Raw genomic sequence first — 20,579 nt, forward strand, 5'->3', positions numbered from 1 at the left:
GGAGGCGTTCACGGGCCTTTTGCCACACATTGCATTTGAACTTCTGGCTGTAGGCTAACGAAATGCCGCTTTGATCGTCCTGTACGCTTTTGCTGCTCTGAAGCTAGTGTAGCTTCAAGAGTGAGCGCTGGTTTTCTAGCAAAGCGCAGGATGCAGCGAACTACACGCAAAATCGGAGCGTGCACAAACGAAAAAACAAGTGCACAGTTACTCACCGACTGAGCTATATATGCTTGTAAAAGCCTGTAAGGGGCAACGCAAAGCCGACCAGTTTCGCTCACTAAGGGGCAGTAAGCTGCATTAGTCTTGGCTTAACGTAGCTCCCAGTCTGAACGCTGCTGGCTTGCGTGAACTTCTAAATGCGCATCCTGTGCATAGTCGACTATAAACCTGCTTTTCCCGTTTTCCTGTATTCCTTGTACTTTTCGCCCTTCTTTTGGATGCTTTCAATTTTTGCCTATTTACTGCTCTTTGTTGACAATTACTTCTCAGCTCTCTCAGCCATCAGCTCTTTGCCTTGGAGCTCTCTAAAAATGTTACTTGCTGCGTTCCACTTTTGCTAAGGTGATACCTGCTGCATTTTCCTCCTCGAGCTTTTATTCTTTCCAGAGACGCTACTCGCTCTGAGTGGAGGGTTTGTCTGTCGTATGTCAGGAACAATATTTCTAGAAACCAAAGATTTATGGAAACGCTCTATAGTTCAGCGAAGACCTTCGCTCCAGCGTCAGACCGCCATCTGCAGTAAATTTACACACCAAATTCTGGTGAGCTGAGTTTACGTCACTTCTTCGATGTTTTAACAGATTACTTCTAGATAACAAACAAAGAAAGGTGAACCATCTGTCTCGGAAAAAAAGCAGTGTGGACTGTACCACTCATTCCCGAGTGCTTGTGTAGTACGCTAGTGGACTGACTGCTGTCATTATGTATACACCTGTATGCTTCCCTGCCATTCGCCCCGTTAAATCATTTGAAACACCTTATTTCTACGTATTTAGCCTCAAAAGTATATTCAAGTCCTCTGAAACATGAAAAAAACATAGTAGAAGATATCTCCTGCGGCTCTGACGCTCTGGCCCCCCACGGCTTCACTACTCAGCAAGCCCCAACACTACGGTGGGCTTTGGGCGCTCATTGCCACTCGGCTCAATTTCTTGACTATTCGGTTTGCTTTAATACAAACATTAGAGGATATCGTGTCCTCTCCACGGAATACGGCGCTATTGGCTCGCTGGGGGAAGAATTGTAGTGCCCACGCACTACAACTTGCGTGTCTCCGACTGCGCCTACTCAGCGGAGCGCAGCTCCATCCCACACTTGAAAATGAATTCTCAAGTGCCCTCTACTGACCACCCTTAATATTTCCTATACTGAATGTAGATTTCAGTCGTTAACTCCACACAGCCTATTCGCCCTTGCACCTGAAACTGGATTCACCCAAACACAACTATATAGTCTATGCCATCTCCTTCAAAGGACTGTCAAAATTTTCCAGGGTGGTGTCGTTTGAAAAGTTCTGAGCTAACCAGTTTTTTTAGAAGAAATGATGGACGAAAGTTTCACTGAGATTCGCTCTACGGTTCCGGAAACTATGGAGCAAGGGAGTTGACGGCTGAACAATCGGCACACAGTCTCCAGCTGGCAAACATAGTCTGTGCTCAAGAATTGTATATACTTTAGACCGTCTACAGTCGCATGTATGAGGCGAACCATAGATGGTATTGCATCACCGCGCTGTGCAGCCAAGATAGTGAGAGAGCTGGGATGCCGCTGATGCACATACTCTGTTAAAGCCTCCGTACGTCTCGATATAATGTTGCAGTTGCAGAGGTTATATATTCATGGGTACTCAGGACTTCCTTATACCGAAAGGCTAGCCTTTTTTCTTGCTCCAAGTGAGGAGAGGCGCGGGTGCATGTGCCGCTCTACGAATGTGCCGCAGTCTAAGTGCCTGTCAGACGACATACGAATTCCTCTATTAGCAGGTGCGACCCCAAAACACCGCAGCACAAAAGCCCTTGAACACATTTCACTGATATAGTGAAGAGTTTTTCCCCCAGTGCCAACATATCTTCATTTGCTTGATCGTTTTATGACGTCAGCATCGGCACGAGCGGAGCTTCCAAAATGCCCATATGTTTCAGGCCCGACTTCAGCAAATTATACAGTTTCGACTTGACAAGTAAATTACGTGTAGTCTACTCAAAACTCTGCCAGCACAAATCAGGCTACCATTACGGCATCTGCAGTACGCAAGAAAACGCGCCAATACACGTCTGGATCAACTGTACGTGAAGCGTAGCTACCTGAGAAGGCCTCTTCGCTTTTTACTTTTATGCAGAATTATGCCACTCTCCTCTCGAAGGGAGGCAGTCTCAGCGCTGCGTGGCGCAGCACTGCAGAGCGAGCCACTGAGACGCTCTGCATCATCGTCAACCATGCAAGCCCATGTCGGCAATGCCACAGGGCGGGCAGCCACAATTTGCCGGCGTAAAACAAAGGGAATTCCAGCACTTCACTGGACAACTGTGCATTCAGCATTTGGTAACCGAGATCGAAGTGGAAAAAAGTCATTTTCGACAGCGTCGCGGTCAGCTACCGCAAGCTCTTACTGCGGCGGAGCCTCCCGCGTGAAGTTCCTCTCCAAAGGCCTTTTCGATCCGACATTTAAAAAAGACCAGCTGGAAGCAGATGAAAGAAGAAGAGATTTACAACAAAGAAAAGAGTTACGAGAGCACAAAGAGCTGCCTGTTGCACTACGAGAGGCCGAGTCACGAACTATTCTGTCATCGCATTCGCGCAATTCGGCAGGCGCACAAGACTTCCAAAAGTTAAATCAAACACAGTTCTCATTACAAGGGCGCGTTTGGAAGCGGGAAGCGTCTCTAGCCGAGTTATTACTTTCAGGACCAACGTTCCGTGAGGCTATAACGCATGAGGAAAAATGCCAAGAAACTGGTCTTCCATTAAAAGAGAGCTGTACGCATTCTACTTCTGAGGTTCCCTTGTCAAAAAACTACCTGCAGTTGCAAACTCTTGATATTGCAGCACGGTCCCAACTTGCTAAGCATATGGATATATGCAGAAAAGAAAAAAGACAAAAAGTTCAGCCAACAAATCTTCGAAAGCTGCAGGATCAAGAATTTGTCATGCAGACAAAAGAGCAAGCATGTGCAGAAGAAAAGGAGGCAGAGCCAGGAACACAAGCTTCAAACAGCATCGATTCAGAACATTTAAATTCTCCAGATATCCAGCAGATGGCTGTACATACGAAGCAGGCCGGTCCTTTGAGAACGCCGGTGCTGCACCTGTGGCTCGCCGGTGACGAAGCTCCTAGTCATTCTGCCAAAAGCAATTTAAATCTTACAGAAACTCTGTCCCGACAGAATGTTGTTAGTGTGAGAACGCAGCAGGATTTTCTCGAGGGTCCACTGAAGCTTTCGTTAGGCCAAGCTGCTCGAATCCATGAAGAGAAAAATCTCAAACGGCTTAAGAGTCGGAGCCAAAGTGCTATTAAAGCTACGATCCAAGACATTGATTTTCTAAAACAGAAAGTTGTTGCAGGTGCATCGCCAATAAAGGTGAACACTCTTCTGCCGATGACTGAGACTGGCCCTGCAGAAAAGCAGCTATGGCTAGAAGGTGTTCTTGTTGAGCTTGCGGAGACCTTGAGAAACGGTCCACCTGACGACACAGCAAAGGGGATAGAATGTTTGCTGACATTCCTTCAGCAGCATCACGGAACTGCTCTACACGAGGTTACAGTGCTTCAGCTACTTAAACATGTACGACAGAGGCTGCGGCAAAAAGACATAAATGGATATGCGAACATCTCAAGAGGAGCATCGGCCTCTAGTGTGCAATCCAGTCAGTCCTTGAAACAGCATGCAGGAACACGACAAGAAAACTCGCGCCCTTCCACGCCGCTTTGTGGTGAAGCAACTTCGCATCACCAGAAAACTGAGTCCTGCTATGTTTCTGATAAATCACTCAGGAGAATCCAGCAACTCTCTTCAGGTACTGTTGTTGCGAGGGATTTAACCAATGCTAGTGCAATGAAGGGCCTTCACGAGCATTTGCATATGCAACAAGCTGAGCACTCTGTAAAGTATGATGAAAAGGTACGTCAAGCAGTTACGATAGTATTCTGCGCCACCAGAGTAATGCTTCTCAATTGTGCCCCAAAAGCACTCAGAGGTACAGTGATCAATAGCTGTGCTTGCTCCTTCAGGAGCTGAAGGCACCTAGAGGACACGGCGCCAGCCCGATATGCCAGGAAAGCCAGACAACAACAGCCGCAGCATGCCAATACCAGCTGGGAAGCCTAGAAAGTCAAACGTTTTCTACCGCTCATGCTGTAAACTGGGTTGAAATGTGCAATCAGTGTTTTCATTTCGAAGAAGCACAGTCGCAACAGGCCGACAGTTGCGTTTCTCAACAAAGACGACATGGCGCACGAATAGAAAATAGCAGTCAGTCATCTTGTAAAATTCTGGGTTGCTTCATGCGTTTACAAGAAGCTGAGTGCCGGGCTGCAGTAACGCTGCAGAGTATCCTAGATCAATTTTCTCTGGATGGAGCTCAGCAGAACTCATCATTGCACGAAAACAAAAAATGCAAGGAGAAGCTACAGTGTAGCGGTGGACCACATGTTCTGCGGGCCAAAGCTCTGCAAATATATCCAAAGGTCAACCAAATACCCCGGCGCCTTAACGCCAAGAGAAATGCATCAGAATCTCCCTACCAAAGTTCTAAAGCAGCCCTTATCTCCGGAGCAGAAGAGAGAATTTTGGATTTTCAAAGATCAAGGAGGGATGAACAGTTGACGGACGAACCGTTACTGCAGCGAAAAGACATTCAAAAGGCTTTAATACGACTAAAAAAAGATTGGGGAGCATGTGAATATGTTGAAGACGAAATAATAGGCATCTGGATGCTGCATGATACTATTGTACAGCAAGTTCTAGAGCGTGAAGTGAAGCAGTTGATGATCTGCACTGAGCACGCAACGAGGGCATTTGTTACTGGGCTGCTAGAGGCAGAGGCCGTTCGATTAACAATGCTTACACAGCCGATGATGGCCTCATGCCTTTCCGTCAGTGCTTCCGCCGGCATTCCGGAACAGGGCCTTGAGTATAGGTTTTCATCAGACTTGAGCAAATGGGGCAATGGAACAATTCTCACATGATTATCTTGAGAGACGCAAACCAATAAGTAACTCATGCGTCCCTTGGTGTGTGATGAATATAGCATGAGATATAGGGGAGTGGCCTATGCGGTTGATGGGGCTTCTACTAGGCCAGCTGTTCTACAATGAGTTTGTCCAATCGCCTTCAACCAATGTAAATGCAAAGGCGCTGTTTTGTAAGCTGCTGTTCTTTTAAGAGAAGTGCGACAGCTACGGTGAACCAGCTACGAAGCTGCGTCAGAGTGCCTACTTTATGTTGTATAGATTAGGGTTCGGCTTTTGCCCCACGAGGCGTACATTAGAAGCTTCTCAAGTACTTAGAGAACACGCTAGTGATGGATCAATATTTAAATCCTGTTCCACTCGTGCTTGCGGTTTACACGCTCTGTGGACGAGCATCGGGCGTCTCCCTGTTGTCGAGGTACAGATGGAGCGCACGAGGATCCTAAGCGCAACTGCGTTTGGATCGCGAATTCATCCATTATTTGGTGAGCAAGTATTTGCAGACGAGTACTTCTGAAGCCCACAACTGCCTTAAAACTTGATAACTTCCCTTTGATATCTTCCGTGAGCTGCGTGTTCTTTGGGATTTAGCCCCAACCTTACTGGTTTTGCAGCTCCACCTCGAATTTCATTGTAAGAATCACAACTGGGCTGGCTGCGCCCATGTGGCTTTTAAGCTAACGTATCTTCTCAGTTTTTCGTCAGAACATTTGCTACCATAATAGCAGCTCGTGAGTGCTCACTGTTTATGCCATTATGCCATTATGCACGACATTAGGTTGTTGCGTCGATTGCTGTGCCTAAAAAGCCAATGGGCATTGCATTCAGCATCGAACTACGCAAACTCACGGAAATCCTTGCTTCAAGTCAGAATGACACGCAAAGTAGCGCGTGAAAGAGTGAGCTGAGCAGTCATGGCCAGCATAGCCTTAGCGTCTACGAGCCCTATACCAGGATTGGCTCACAAAAGCTGCGCAAGGAAACGGATTTGAATGCTTTGCAAGACTCCTGCGACCCGTTTCGGGGCCTTTAGCAAAGGCGCAAAGGCAGTAACGACTCTGGCTCGAATATCCAACGCTTTGAGGCGCCGGCCCCGTCCACAGAAGCGGATGTAGCAAATTTTGAAGCATCAAGGGCTCCTCTGTGTCGAAGAGATTGTGGCTTTTGTCTTGTAGCATTTTCCGTCACAGAAGCCTGCAGAGCTTCCTTTTCGTTACATGTCGCATACGCCGGTGGGAAGATGGCCAAGCATGTGTTCGAACAAGCCACATCATGAAAGCGTTGGAGCAAATGGCACCATATATGACGTAGAGAGGCGGCAAGTCTTGAAAGTCTGCTTTTGCACGGCATTTGGCAGTGTTGGACCAGCAGTGTCTTTCTGAAACAAAAAGCGTTGAGAAGGTCTTTCACGAAGAATCAAAAGCTTGGGAACTTGTGAGAGCAGATTTCCCAAAAGGTCGCGCACCCTATACGCCCCTAAATTACCGCAGCGGCTTGCGACGGAAAACCTTGCAGAGAGTAATAGCGTTTCCATCGGTAGACGTGACATGTAGTATGATGGCCTCCTTCTTAAATTCATTGTCCTTCAATAGTGCTATAAAACTTCAAATGCTTCTTCATTCCTAGCTCCGAATTTACTGTTTCCGGCAATCACAATCCTTGCGGCGACTCAATGGACGCCAGAACTCCGCATTCAGACCACGTTGCACCTAATTCTGTAGGCTGTTGACCGTCACGCGCTTCTGCTGTTTTCGCCTTTTCACACATAACTTTATCGCTTTTTCCCTACTGTGTGTGCATCCTACAGTTCACAAAGGGACAGCATGGTTTCCAAACACGTGCGGATAATCACAAGTAACGAAGGGATCGTAATATTCCCGATGGCAATTTGGTTATGGAAATTCCAAACAGTTGCTTGCTCAACCCATCTATAGAGTTAGCACTACACGGGCATAGGTGAGCTTTACAACCATCTTTGCGGATCAATGAGCGCCGTGGGCAAAAGGCCACGTCCCCAGACAGGTACATGTGTTGTCTCGAAGAAATGCTGTCGCTCTTGATTTAACGCGTTTCGGCTCTCTGCAGAGCCTCTTATGTCATGCTCCTGCTTTAATACAGGAGCCTCTCCCAACGGACATTCGATACCATGAAGATTTCGAACTGGAAAATACTGCACTGCCTATGGATTATCGCTGCTGTGCAACATACAATGCTTTCATTGCTTTAAGTGATATGTCGTACTAGATGTGCTTGCTTTTTCACTACTAGTTAGTAACAGACGCAACGCTGAAAGCCAAGAGCCTGCAAAGTCGTACCTTCGAATCCTTGCAGCTATGTCACAGTACTTGCAACCTACTTTGCTTGTACAGGGCTCTCTTTTTTTTCTTTGAGTAACAACCTCCATTCACAAGTTGCAGAGAATTTCTCAGAAATCGGTAGAAAGACGGGATATTGTAGCTGTGCAGTGTTATGCAGCAGCTCATCGCCTTTGAAAAACAACAGCTTGCGTCTACGCTACAAATCTGTATACGAGAAGAAGATGTTTTGAGAGTTCGCATAAGGAAGAGTAGAAGCAGTATAAGTGGCTAGCAGTTTGGGGATATCTGGGAGAGTACATCTGCAGCTCCAAAGCATCGAATTTTATTGTCATTACAGTACTATCGAGAAAAACCCACTTTAGCAACAAGGCTTACAAAACCACACAAAAACAGACAATTCAGAAATAATGCGGATGCGGTCTCGCGACAGCTTGGGAAATATTGTATAGTAAATGTGTCTCGCAGTCCTGCCATACATTATTCCGATTCAACACTTGTGGCTGTGCACAATCGGGGCCCCTCAACACTTTTCGTTGCAACGCTTCCGCCTGCCACATGTACTGAATAGCTGATGCTAGCAGCTGGCAATCTTCTGCACAGATTGAGAGACTGCTCTTCTTTTGTTATATGAGATTGTGTCGGCCAGACTGCTCCGGAGGCGGTTTACCCTCGATAGAAGGAAAGTGTAAGCGTGCTTCGAACATGCGTAAACAACCTATGCTACTGAAATCAAGAGCAAAGCCGAAAAGAAATGCAAACAATGATGAAAAAGAGTCCCCACAGCTTAATTCTCTATGCAAGGGAAGATGCAGCTTCTTCTTTAAATTCTTTTCGGCAAGTCATTCCAAGAAATGCATCGCCTCTACAAAGGGGTGAAAGCTACTATAGTAAAAATCCTCGTTTAATGCTTTTGGTTTATTCCTGATGTTATTGAGGGTCGGCGCAAGTTCAGGAGCTCCTCACTTCGGCCATCTGCTGCCACATCGCGTTTTCCATGACTCTCTCAGCCATACTGGTGAGTACGCGTTTCTACTCAGTGTGCAAATATATACTTTCAAATTTTTTTAGCATCGAAGTACTTTTACATTACTGGAGATCTTCAAACGCTAAGTAGCGCACAGTTGCCTTTCGGCTGGCACTGCAGGCTCTGACATTACATGTATTTCATTAGCAAATCAGTCATTTTGCCCGCACGAACGCACATTCGCAGAGAATTGCAACGTCATGTAATGTGAAGACGTAAGCACATAGAACGCAATGCATGCTTCACGTGCATTTTGCAAACTCACAACGCACCTGGAAACCTTTGGGATTTGCGTAGTGTGCGTTTTGCAAAGCAATAGCCACACTACTCTAATCCCAAGGCTTTTCAATTTTAAGCATAAACAAATTTGAGAAATTTCACAGTAGACTTGCTTATCCTCGTTATCGTTTTAAGTAGAAAACAGAGTTCGCAGCAGCTGAAAGCGTGTTTTTTTGTTGAGAAAGTACCGACCAGCTTAGTAAGACGCACCACAGGCAATCTGGCTTTAGTGGGTATCCAGATGTGAACTCCCACGTTGATTCACAATTGTTCGCAATAAACATTTGCACAGTTAGCATTTAAAGAGTCGGGGATACGGTCTCATATGGGCATGTGTAGCTGACCTTCCTCATCAAACATAATGAGTCTAACGCGTTACCTGTGCCAACGTTGGGACAGTAAAAACAGGGCTTTTTATTGGCTGTGCATGCAGGGCTCCTGGGCATCTTACCTTGTTTAGTATTGCCTTCGTAAAGTTTGTGCCATTTATTAAACGCTGAACATTATATATTTGAATGCTGCAGGCGTCGTAATGTAAGCTTTTGGCAACGGAAGGCGGGTTATTGATGCTCAGTAGAACAAGTAACAACGTGCTCAGTAGAGCAAGTAACGACGTAGAGGTAGTATGCCCCGATCATTATGCGGCTTCTAAGATTAAACGCATTAATAAAATCATGAAATGCGAAACTGCATTAGCTAGAATGCCCGTTTTGGAAGAAAAGGACGACGTGGGGGCGGACGACGCGTCATCCCAGCACATTGGGAAGACCAAAGCAGTGCTTCAACTCCGGCCTGCTCCCACAAAGCTGTCTTCTTTCCCCTGGGCTTTTGGCGACTTTGTTGCAACTGATATTTCTGCTGATACAGGGCCCTTTGCCACCGATGCCAAATGTTTTGATATGGTTAGACGAAATGCCTTCTTACACGCATCTGAAAGTGTCAATGGTGCGGGGAGGTTTAAGTTCTTTAGGTACAGGCCCACATCTTACAGCAGCTGCCTTAATGCCCTTCCCCAGTTGCCTACTTTCAACGGAGAGTATAGCTGCTTTCAGGAGGGCGCAGCAACAAGTGAACGGGACAGAGATGCACTCACCATTGGCAAGTTTGAGCTGCTAGCATTCTAACTGCTGCATCTGCCGATCTCTCTAGCCATGCTATTGTGCGTCGTAACTTTCAATAAAATATATTCAAGACACATGTTGCACGGCCTGGTGAACGAAATATGGATCTTTATTCAAGGCTTTGTTGCTCCTGCAAAACAGATCATGAAATTTGCGATGCTAAAAGTATTGCGCTACAATCTATAACAAGGGAACAAGATGTGCAGACTGACCCCTACACCCCAGACTATACCTGTTCTCCTGGGGAGCTCCCTGAGGAGCTTACAATAGCTCACTTTTCCTGGTCAAGGGGGCTACCCGCAACATCTCGAGAAATCCGAGCCATTCAAGAGATGCAAGTGCAGCGGCGGTTAGATGAAGTTTTGCCGCCTCCCACAGACGAATTTTGCCTCTCAATTCGTATAAATTTAATGGAAAACCAGGAATTTCTTAAGTGGGCACAAAGAGAAAGAGATATTCGAGAGCTGCAGGCAAGCCATAGTACCTTAACAAAATGAACAAAAAGCATCTGGCAGCTTCCCTTTGCAGATTGAATATTACTGCAGAAGATGTCCTGCGCATGATATCCAGCAAGACAGTTAACTTCCATTCAAAAAACAATATGACCCTCAGCGTTGCGGCAAACGAACGCGTTTCCTCCGCTCAGGAAGAGCGTCTCCAATTAATTGAACATGCCTTAAAACTGCGAGCTTCCAAGATGAAAGCAAAGAGTGAAGCAGCCCACCTGCACCGACAGAATATGCTGAAGGAGCGTATGCAGCGTAAGCGTCTGCTCATCGAGCGTTCGAGGCTTGAGGGATTACGCCGCCTTTGGAGAAGACGCAATCAAATTTGTCAGTCTCTGGCAAAGTCAACTTGTGCTGCCAACAAGTTACGAAGCAAAACGAGCCTCCAACTCGTCGTTCCGCCAGCAAGGGACGGCTACTGCCCTCCAGACCCATTCACATCGCTATCAGCCTACCACTTGGCATACACGGAGGCACGGCGTCGACACTGTTTAGCTTGCAGCATTCTCTTTTACTCAGCTAATGCGCGTAACTAATTGGTACAACTGCTGCAACCACCATGATGCTACAGTAAGCATCCCCAAAAAAATAACTTTTCCCCTTCTCTTAAAAAAGAGCCACAATATCGTCACCAGGTCTCTGAATTTGTGATTTTTGAAGGACTTTTTAGCGCTTGATATGATGGAGCGGCGGCTATGCAAGAGCACGCCATTTTCGGCTCCTAGCAAAATGCCCTACTTATGGCAACGGAAGACATATGCTACGAGCCGCAAAGTTTTGGCTCATTCCAAGGCAGGCTGCCTTTCAATTGCATTTATAAAAAGAATCTGTGGCGGGCAAAACGTGATAAAGATGAAATGTGTTGGTAGCTTCGACAATTTTCTTGAACGGTGGTGTCTATGGAAATGCTTCCCAGAAATCTGACACCCTGAAGTCATTGCTGGGCATCCTTTTCCGCTGTGATGTAGGCACTTGAACGAGCAACTGCAATTCTTCAAAGAGAAGTGGCAGCTGAGCTACTGACAGGGACTTCTCTTCAGCTACAGATTGATATAGCAGCGGCCCCTCCAACAAATTCTGCGTCAGAAGGGGGGTCTGTTGCGGCGCGCAGACTTCTCAAAAGGGCTGTCCGCATGAGACCCGAAACTCCGCGAGTACAGGAGGTAGATCTACACAGCGACGCTCATACGGAGAGGACAGTTTAACGTTAGTACTAGCGTTTCACTTGTATGCTCTAGAGTGTCAACACCTACACAGAGCCACTGAAGCGACCCAGGTGAAAGCTATGACCACCGATACCGTTTCTGTGAATTCGAGTCCCTCAGGTGCCGTTAGAAGAAGAATGCGATGAGCTGGGTGTGCTACTACTGCAGCAGTTGCTGCGTGCAGCTACCAGGCGCCACTTGATGCTAAGAGGCAAAGAAAAAAGTTTGGATCTTGTCAACATGCTTCGAGCTGCGGAACAGCTACAGGATGTGCCTCCGTGGCAGCAACAAGAAGTAATAGAACATCAGACTGCCCTGGAAGCGGCCGAGGTCCTCATGGCTTCGGCTCAAGGTGCAGCGGTTGCAGAGGTGAGTCTACTCTGGCTGTTCCACTAGTTCATAAAAAACGAAAAATGGCAGAGTGAGCTGCTCGCTCGTACTGCCTCAAAGGCCGAGCGCATCGAGTTCTACGAGGGCGTTGTGCAGATGCTTGACGGGCTAGCAAAGGAACAGAGGCGCATGGAGGAGGTGCGGCGGATTTCCGCTCTTGCCGACTTGGCAATTCGGGAGAGGCGCTTGAGGGAAGCCCAGGAGGCAGGCACTCGACAAGCCGAGGAACTGCTTCGCGAAAGAGAAAATGCGGCATTTCACAATGCAACCCGCATACATAATCAAACAATCGACTCTTACCTGCAAGCGATTATTGAGAAGGCGGGAGCTGCAAATGCACAAGAAGAAGTGAGAAACCAAAGTTCTAAGAGAGCCACTCATTGAAGAACCTCTAGAATAGCTCAATGCACACGTGGTGTGGAGGGCTTGAGAAGCTTCACATATGCACAGTCTACAGTGCGCGGAACACTTGCTGTTGCTTATGTGTTTGGCGGTATATAGGCACTGTTGGAGGTCAATCTTCATTCGGAGTACTTGGATAGAGTTGTTGACGATCTGGAAGAGCGTCACGAGGAGCGTCACACAATTGTAGAAGAGCTCGTCAGAGGGTTCCTCATGCCCCGGCTTTCAAGCCAGTGTCAGCGACGAGATGAACAAATCGAAGACCATAAATTCCGTGTAGCTGCTCGGCTTGTAGTTGAGGAGACTGTCACTGCTGCTCTTACCGGCTCAACCCATACGGAAAAGGCAGAGAGTACTAATGTAACCAAAGAGATGCTCTAGACCATTTCACCTATTAAAAATCTAGCACAACGTGAATGACTCTCAACGCTCCTATTCAGCCCCCTCTTTTACGTCTACTGTTTAGCAGAACTTATCCGCGAAGCCCGCTGAATTTTAAGGCCACTCCGAAACAAAGAATGTTAATTTCGAGAGCGGCAGTTCACTCACAGAGCCTGCCTGAGCCTGCACTTAAGAGGTTGACACTCTAGTGAAGGCCTCAGGCAGTGTATGCATAGCAGCCAAACTACATCTTGCTTTTTCGTCTCGCCTTTCTCAACTCTGCATAGTGAGGGGCGTGACGCATCTAAGCAAACTTAGTATCCTAGAATTCATTGTCTTTTTCGGCCACGCCCCTTTGCTAGATTGTACCGTCGGGACTCTGTCAGCATGTTGTAGATACAGAGTGCAGAGATCTTTCAAGTAGTAATCTGTCTTTAATCTTTGTTGGGTGCGATGTCGTTCCAAGGCAATCCTTTTTTTCTTTAGCCCTCCATATGCAAATTATTTGCTTTCTTGCAATATCTATCAGACTTCTGACTCCTAGTAGAGACCAAAAACGTTCACTGGCAACTTGCCTGGCATAAGACGTGACTTGTGTTTCACTGCAGCATACAAAAATGTCGTTTGTGTGAAGCTTGAAGCATGTAAGCAAAGACAAGCAAAGAAAGAGTTAAAGAAAGCAGCGGACCCACATATTCAGGCAATAGCACTGAGAAAGGGAGCTCACTTTATACTGTTTCACGAGTTTCGTTCTGTGTAGGCATCATTCCCATTCACTTAAAATGGTAGTTCCCCGTGAATTTGCAGACGCTTCTGTCAGTCCCTACCTGTCCAGTTTTCAAGTGCATTCCATCACTTTCAAGATAAAGAATGCTGCACTTCCTTGGAATGCCAAAGGAAAATGCGATAGTTTTGTGAGCTTTGCAAACACTGCAGCTGCATATACGGAATCTTGCCCCACAGGTTTTGAATGTCTTGCGATGGGGCACTTTAATGCACCGTGAGCCAGCAGGCATGCGTCTTGCCTTGATAGCTTTGAAGCGTCAAAGCATGCCGCTTTTCTGCGATACAATGGGAGATGGAGTGTGGGTTTGTGCCTGCGCTTGCTTAGCCTATGCGTGCTTAGTTGGAACCGCGCTGCATCCCTACCTATCGGGCGGGGAGGATACGACGGCCAGGTACAGAATAAAACATATTTTTTATAAAGCATCAGATGGGTGAAGTCTGCGAAATAGTCCTAATTAAACACTCTTCATCCTCGCTAGGGCCATAAAAATGGCTGTGTTTCTGCCGGCATGCGCTGAGGGTATGGAACACACAAGCTGGAATATTGTCCTTTCATGTCACCTTATGCATGTTTAAACTTATTTGAAAGATTGAGCATTGAAAGTTGTGGGACTGACAGCCCGATAGTTTGCATGCAACTGGTAAGGGTAGTGCACGGGCCCCCTAACCAGCCAGGAGGCACCAGCTTGGAGACTGGAGTAACAAGTTTTCTCTAGCTTTTCAAGCTTGCAGAGTGAGCAAGCACAAGCATCATTTGCTCTCGTCGTATGTGTAAATCGTCTTTTGCAGATGTTTTCAACTTGTCCGGCCATCCTAAGCTCTTACCGCTGAGATTCTTCGTGCACACTGCGGTTCAGCATCAGATTGGACATGAATTGTGTACTTGCCGCAGCTGATGGAACCTTTTAGTGTGCTTTGAAACTGAGAGGGATCTGCCAACAGCCGAAACCCTGCGGATTTGCCTGTCGAGCTTTTCTTATTTATCAGGCACACCTTAAATTCGCTATCTCCCGAATAATATTGTGCGAAACGCCATGAAAAGCACTTTCATGGGATGCGAATGTACTGCTCAAAGATAGCCAGCAAAAGGAAGTCCTAAGCAGAGTTCATGCATTTTGTCTCTAATCACGTGTCACCTTTTGTTTAAGTTTCAGATGCTTGCACTTAAAGACTTGGCTTGAGAACAGATGGAGCAATTGCTGCCGCTGTAAAAAACATGTTTTAGCCTCGTTGTTCCAGAATTTGTACATTTGTCTGTCCTTTGCATCCTGAGCATTCCGGCAACGCTGGGTGAAACGCGTTCTTGGCAGAACTGAATTTGATTTTCTAACCGGTCTTCACTGCACAAAGGATTCAGAGTGTAATGCCATGGAATTCAGGCGCTGTACACCTTTAGCGCAGACCGCGTCCACGGGAAAATATAAAGTGGATGATTCAAGAGACAAGTTACTACTGGAATATTCGAAAAATCGAAGTGCTTCAGCTGGAGGGGCCTGTACATCATTCTGGGAACCCATAAACCTGCAGCAGAGGACACGAGGAATTCCAGCGCTTCACTGGACAATTGTGCACTCTCAATTCGGTAACAAGGATCGTCGTTACCATAAATCTTTTTCAAACTCTGCAAAGCAACTCGCTAGCACTACCCAAATTACTCGAGTACTCCCCTCGAGCGCTCTCACGAAGGGCTTATTTGATCCGACAATTAAAAGTGATCAGCTGCAGGCAGATGAAAGGTTCTGGAGCATGCAGAAACGGCAAAGGAGCAAGACGAATGCACATAAAATCCAATCTTTGCAAAAGGAGCGCTTTTCTTCTCCGCAATCAGTGGAGAGACTCTGTGCAGGGAAAACAGAAGGCTGGAAAGCAAGGCCTGTTAAGAGCCACCCAACATCCTACGGCAGAGAGTCTTCTCTTGCCTCACTGCTGCTCTCAGGACCCACACTTCGAGAAGTTCTTGAGCATCACGCTAAAGCCAATGACGATGCTTCTCACGCAAGCGGAAAATTGTGAATACGCTTTTCAGCGTAGATCAAGGTTTCTACGAACAAGTGCTCGAATAGATGCCAGCCTAATGACATGGGAGACCATGTGATAACCATCTTCATGCATAAGTCGCGCAAGAGTTTCATCATGACCCTTTCATGGCGTCCGCTAAACGAAGTGGGCCTCCGGTGGCATCACTAGGTTTTGTCCTCTGTGAAGAAGTGCTGCGGTTAAGCAATGCTTGTTGGTGACAAGAATACGGCTGCATCAGCAACCTGCTTGTAATCTGCAATGTCGCAATGGAGAAAGTGAACGTCCACAACGGCAGAGATTTTTAAGCTACATCAGCACGAGGGCTTTCTCTACCAAAAAAGCTAGCACTAGTTCGTACGCTCATAGTCAGGACCAGTTTGCAGTTTTCACGCGTTTACTCCGTCTAAGTCACGGCCTGTACCATTGCCACTGCAAGCTCCCGTTTTCCTAGGACTCCAAATTCACTCTGTCTTCGACTTTTCCGTCATTTTCTGTGTAGAGAAGCACCTAATCTTCGCACGTATAGACGTCTTTTAGTAACAGACAACTTGGCATTTATGAATCATGCCTTAGACAGGTCCTGTATTATTTCGTCTCCTGCCGCTGTATCACAGCCTGTGCCATCCCAGTCCACAGGTGTATTCCATAGAGCCTTTATGACTTTTAATTTCCTTGCTTAATATTCTGGTTAATTTTTTCAAATGATCCAGTCCACCTAAAACGTTATTGGGCTTGAAGTTTTGCTTAGGGTGTTCGCACATATTTACCTTACCGCGTCCATTGGGCTTTTGAGCCATGAAGTTATTGCGTTTTATCCTGTATCAATAACTGGAAATCAAATCGTAGTCATCCTAAGCATTTCATAAACTTCTTACAAAATTTCACATAGCTCGGTTACTTTCTTGAACTGAGCCTTGAAGCCTCACTCGATAGCGCGTTACAAAAGTACTAAAGCTCCAATCCAAACAAGAAGGAACTTCTTCAAAGGAGCAAACGTACAAAATTATTACACACACTGAGAATGACGAATACAAAGTATGCTGCTGGTCAAGCGCTTCGAGATAAATAGATACATCCCCTCATGGTCGCAATACCAATTGCGATTGTGTGCAATTGTACTTGTATGCTCTACAATCCTGGCAGGCATTTGAGTTAGATTGTCAATCACCACTGTCCCGAACCTGGAGCAAGGCAAATTTACAAAATACTGACGCTGTGGCGAATCCAATGTACGTCAGCGTGAATACTAAGCATATTTGTACGGTGCTAACCACATTATGCACATTTTGACGGCGTAGGTTAGAACAAACTGGAATGCGCTACGGAAACTTCGGCAGAAGGAGGGACTCACACTTTCTAGGGATCCTGCGGCCAAATGAACGTTCGATATGCTGAACAATCTACTCAAACCCTAAGGCCCATTCAAAACAGCAAACAATTCCTGAGAAAAGGTTGAGCTCGTGAGTAAGAGCTAATCCAGTTTGGAAAAGATAAGGCATTACTGTTGAGGCTCCCATGCGCCAAACCTCACTAACTTTTTCGTGGAAGATTCTCCTGAAATCCCAAGAATCTTTGTTGGCTGCGGCCATGTAAGACTAGCGGCACAAGGCAGAAGAGGTTCCCAAGCAATACGCTGTTCAGAAAAGAATTGTTTAGAGGTTTAGTGTCATAGAAGGTAGAATGCCGAGCCAGTGCTAACGTCTGCCTTTGCGCCACCACAGCACTCAATAGTTAGCCTATTGTGCTATTGTACTTGTATGCTCTACAATCCTGGCGGGCATTTGAGTTAGATTGTCAATCACCACTGTCCCGAACCTGGAGCAAGGCAAATTTACAAAATACTGACGCTGTGGCGAATCCAATGTACGTCAGCGTGAATACTAAGCATATTTGTACGGTGCTAACCACATTATGCACATTTTGACGGCGTAGGTTAGAACAAACTGGAATGCGCTACGGCAAGCAGCAGTTAAAGAAAGAAATTGTCTGTTGATCTATGCGCTGAAACAGGAGGCTTAATTAGGCTGTCGAGTAATTTGGAGATTTTTTGCAGGTTACAGGATGGCTTTAAAAGCTCTCTGTGCTTCATAGCTGCTCCCCAGCGTTACCCTTGAGTATGTGTCTTAACGCAGCATTCCTTCGTCCTTTTTGGCGAACTTTCTGCTGGCAAACTTTATTTTCGGATTTAAAAGAAAGCCAGGTGAATTTAAGACATTCATGTGAGTCCTGAAGGCAGAATGATAGGCAATCAGTGGGTATGGTACTGGCACACTCTTCTGTCCTGTCCGGCGGGTGCAGCTTGCAGCAACGAAGGAAGTGCTATTCAACCAAACTTTAGGAAAGTCATTTACAGAGGGGCTGGACCCAAGTTCATTGTGACTCTGAATGCAGAAACGTTTCGCTTGATGACTGGATGCATGGGACGGAGCTACAGTCCGGGCCCTGCCTACAACCGTAGAGGATAATGCTGATTCCGCTGAGCACTAGGTACTCAAAATCCCCCACATTGAAGAATTTAAACGCAAGAGCGTGTGGCCAAAGAAGGGGGGCGTATAAGGCTCTGCATTGGGCGTTTTGAAGCTGAATGCCAACAGTTGAACAGGAACGAAAAGGGATGTCATAACATTTCAGCATTAAAATGTGCTGAATCTGGTGACTTAAAAACATAAAATCCCAAGACCTACATTATTATTTTCCCATGCAGGAGGGCTATTAAGATACTGTTTGCTGCCAACGCCACAAAGCGCCTACTTTCTGCAAATGCCCTGAGGCTTTCCAAACTTCCATTAGGGTATCTATCTGTGGCGTATTGGACGTTCAACATCTGCAGAGCGCAGGCTGCCGGAGCAAGCCAAAGTGCATTGCTGTACTACTGCTGATGCGCTCGCAGTGCAGTAGCCTCCAAGGGAAACCTATGTCAACTAACGGGATTTAGAGTCGAGCTTTTTCAAATGGAAACAGAATGTAGCATTCCGGTTGAAAAGCAAGTGGTTCCATTGTATCCAGCGGCTTATTTCCCAAAGTAGACAGTCTGCCTCGGTGGGGGTATATCCACTTCAGCGAATGCCTGCGCTGGAATCAATATTGCGTACGGAATCCTCAAGCATCTCTTCAATGGTCACGTGTTGGAGATTGAAATCGGATGAATTCTTTGCCACTAGAGCAACAGTGTTCGTGTCAATTATGCGTTTGCTGTGAGTCCTTTACATAAATAATTAAAGCTCCTTTCTCCATAGCGGTTGACAGTCTCCCACGCCAAACCTCAGGAATATAAGCAAGTCGGTGTGTAGTTCCTTTGGTAGGACTACGATAGAATCAAAGACGAATTATGAACCGTTCCAGCTTAGAGGGTCCGTAATGAGCCACAGAACCGTTTTCTGCAAGCTTCAGAAAATAGCTGAACTTTTTTTTTCAGCGCGGTTACTGTTCCTCAGTCTCGAAAAAAGTAGCTTACGGATTCTCAATGACAGGCGTGTTAAGCGGACTGTCAGGTAGGCCTGCTACCCCGCATTCGCCCTGAGGACGGTCGCACTTGGTGTCCTGTTCCATAGAGTCTATAATTACAGCTGGTCGCATGTTGCCAAACCGACTGCAGCGCCATTCTTCGAAAGGAATAATTGACTCGATTGGCTGATGCTGCAGGAAGCCACCCTCTTCGAAGGATAATTGAGTCACGTCCTTCGGCGAGCCCGATTCCGTCATTTCCATGTTGAAAGGCATGCTATAATGTAGCTCAACTACTGTGCTATCGGGATACCTGCAGACAGCACCACCCGCATGGTTATGGTCCTGTTAAGTACGGAGACAATGTCTCTACTATTGGATTCAGCGGTTCCACCACAATATAGTCACCGCATTCCTGCATTGTACGCTGCAGTGATAGATCGGAGATGAAACAGTATGTGTAGTATCCATCTACGGCCATGTGTGACAGCGCTCTACGAACAACTCTAGGTTGCACGGTTTAGCAACGCTTCATGCGCGTCTGGTGGCCCTCACCTTACAAAATGCCTATAAAGTGTCTGCTGTTTGTTCGTCGGGTGCACCGTGAAGATGGCTACATAAGTTGTCACAGCATCATTCCTATTCTTAATCTTGCAATCCCCTGAATTCGCTTCACTTTTCGGTACTGAATCAAAAACGAAACTGCTCTCACTACACGCATCAAGGGCAGCAACGTAGGAATAAGGCGCCGTTCCCTATGCGATACATGTTGCGCTTTAACTGTTGTAACCAAGTGGCGTGCTAAGCTTCCCGCATGTGAACAAGCGAAACGCCAACGCTCACTCAGGTCCCAAAACAAAGTCAAAGCACGGGTTTCCTAGTGTGACTAGAATTATACATCTAGTGTGGCTCACCGCATAACTGTGTAACTTGGACGTGACGGGTTTCCCCATCGAGTCCGGCATACTGCTTGGCTTTGTAACAACAAGCCTTCATGTACCTTTCAGACACTTGCGTATCACGTGGAAAGCGAAATGCGGCCGGTGGCGACGTTAGCCTCCTATGGCAATCCAATACTCGCCCATTGTGATGTATCGCTACTGTATAATAATAAAGAAGCTGTAGAACATAGTGGGCAAACGACAAAGGGACCCTTTGTTTTCGTTGCGTGCCTCATCTTGTATGCCGCACGGCACCAGGTAAAAAAAACAATTATCAAATCAACTTGAATTCGTCACTAAATAGAGAATAAAAACAGTGAAAGCGTTATTTTGTGCTTTGTTGTTCCTACCACCGAGCTTAGAGCCATGAACGCGATGTCCATGAGAAGAGTCAAACCAACCCCTGTGGCACCTGAAGCGAATTCCCTTTCAACGTAGTTGTATAGAGCAAACGTCACCCCAGACCATTCCCCTCCGATCGCCTCTATAATGGCCAAAAGTACAGGAAGGACGGTAACCCAAACCCCAAGAGGAGCCATGAAACGATATGCTGAGCAAAAAGACCCAGGGAC

At 46.5% G+C, this 20,579-nt stretch overlaps 4 protein-coding genes across 4 annotated transcripts; 3 read left to right on the forward strand and 1 right to left on the reverse strand.

Moving 5' to 3' along the window:
- Positions 1-2,438: 2,438 nt before the first annotated feature.
- ENH_00001620 (hypothetical protein, conserved) lies at positions 2,439-5,188 on the forward strand (the record flags this gene model as incomplete). The annotated part of the gene is made up of 2 exons (XM_013578168.1): positions 2,439-4,121; positions 4,232-5,188. The coding sequence occupies 2 exons, from the start codon at positions 2,439-2,441 to the stop codon at positions 5,186-5,188; spliced, it is 2,640 nt and encodes an 879-aa protein (XP_013433622.1).
- Positions 5,189-9,513: 4,325 nt separating this feature from the next.
- ENH_00001630 (hypothetical protein, conserved) lies at positions 9,514-9,936 on the forward strand (the record flags this gene model as incomplete). Its single annotated transcript, XM_013578169.1, has 1 exon — positions 9,514-9,936. The coding sequence occupies one exon, from the start codon at positions 9,514-9,516 to the stop codon at positions 9,934-9,936; it is 423 nt and encodes a 140-aa protein (XP_013433623.1).
- Positions 9,937-11,845: 1,909 nt separating this feature from the next.
- ENH_00001640 (hypothetical protein, conserved) lies at positions 11,846-12,817 on the forward strand (the record flags this gene model as incomplete). Its single annotated transcript, XM_013578170.1, has 3 exons — positions 11,846-12,013; positions 12,065-12,382; positions 12,536-12,817. The coding sequence occupies 3 exons, from the start codon at positions 11,846-11,848 to the stop codon at positions 12,815-12,817; spliced, it is 768 nt and encodes a 255-aa protein (XP_013433624.1).
- A 6,255-nt stretch (positions 12,818-19,072) lies between these two features.
- ENH_00001650 (hypothetical protein, conserved) lies at positions 19,073-19,324 on the reverse strand (the record flags this gene model as incomplete). Its single annotated transcript, XM_013578171.1, has 1 exon — positions 19,073-19,324. The coding sequence occupies one exon, from the start codon at positions 19,322-19,324 to the stop codon at positions 19,073-19,075; it is 252 nt and encodes an 83-aa protein (XP_013433625.1).
- Positions 19,325-20,579: the final 1,255 nt, after the last annotated feature.

The sequence above is a fragment of the Eimeria necatrix genome, genomic scaffold, assembly GCF_000499385.1.
Source record: "Eimeria necatrix Houghton genomic scaffold, Enh_scaff104, whole genome shotgun sequence".
NCBI lineage: Eukaryota > Apicomplexa > Conoidasida > Eucoccidiorida > Eimeriidae > Eimeria > Eimeria necatrix.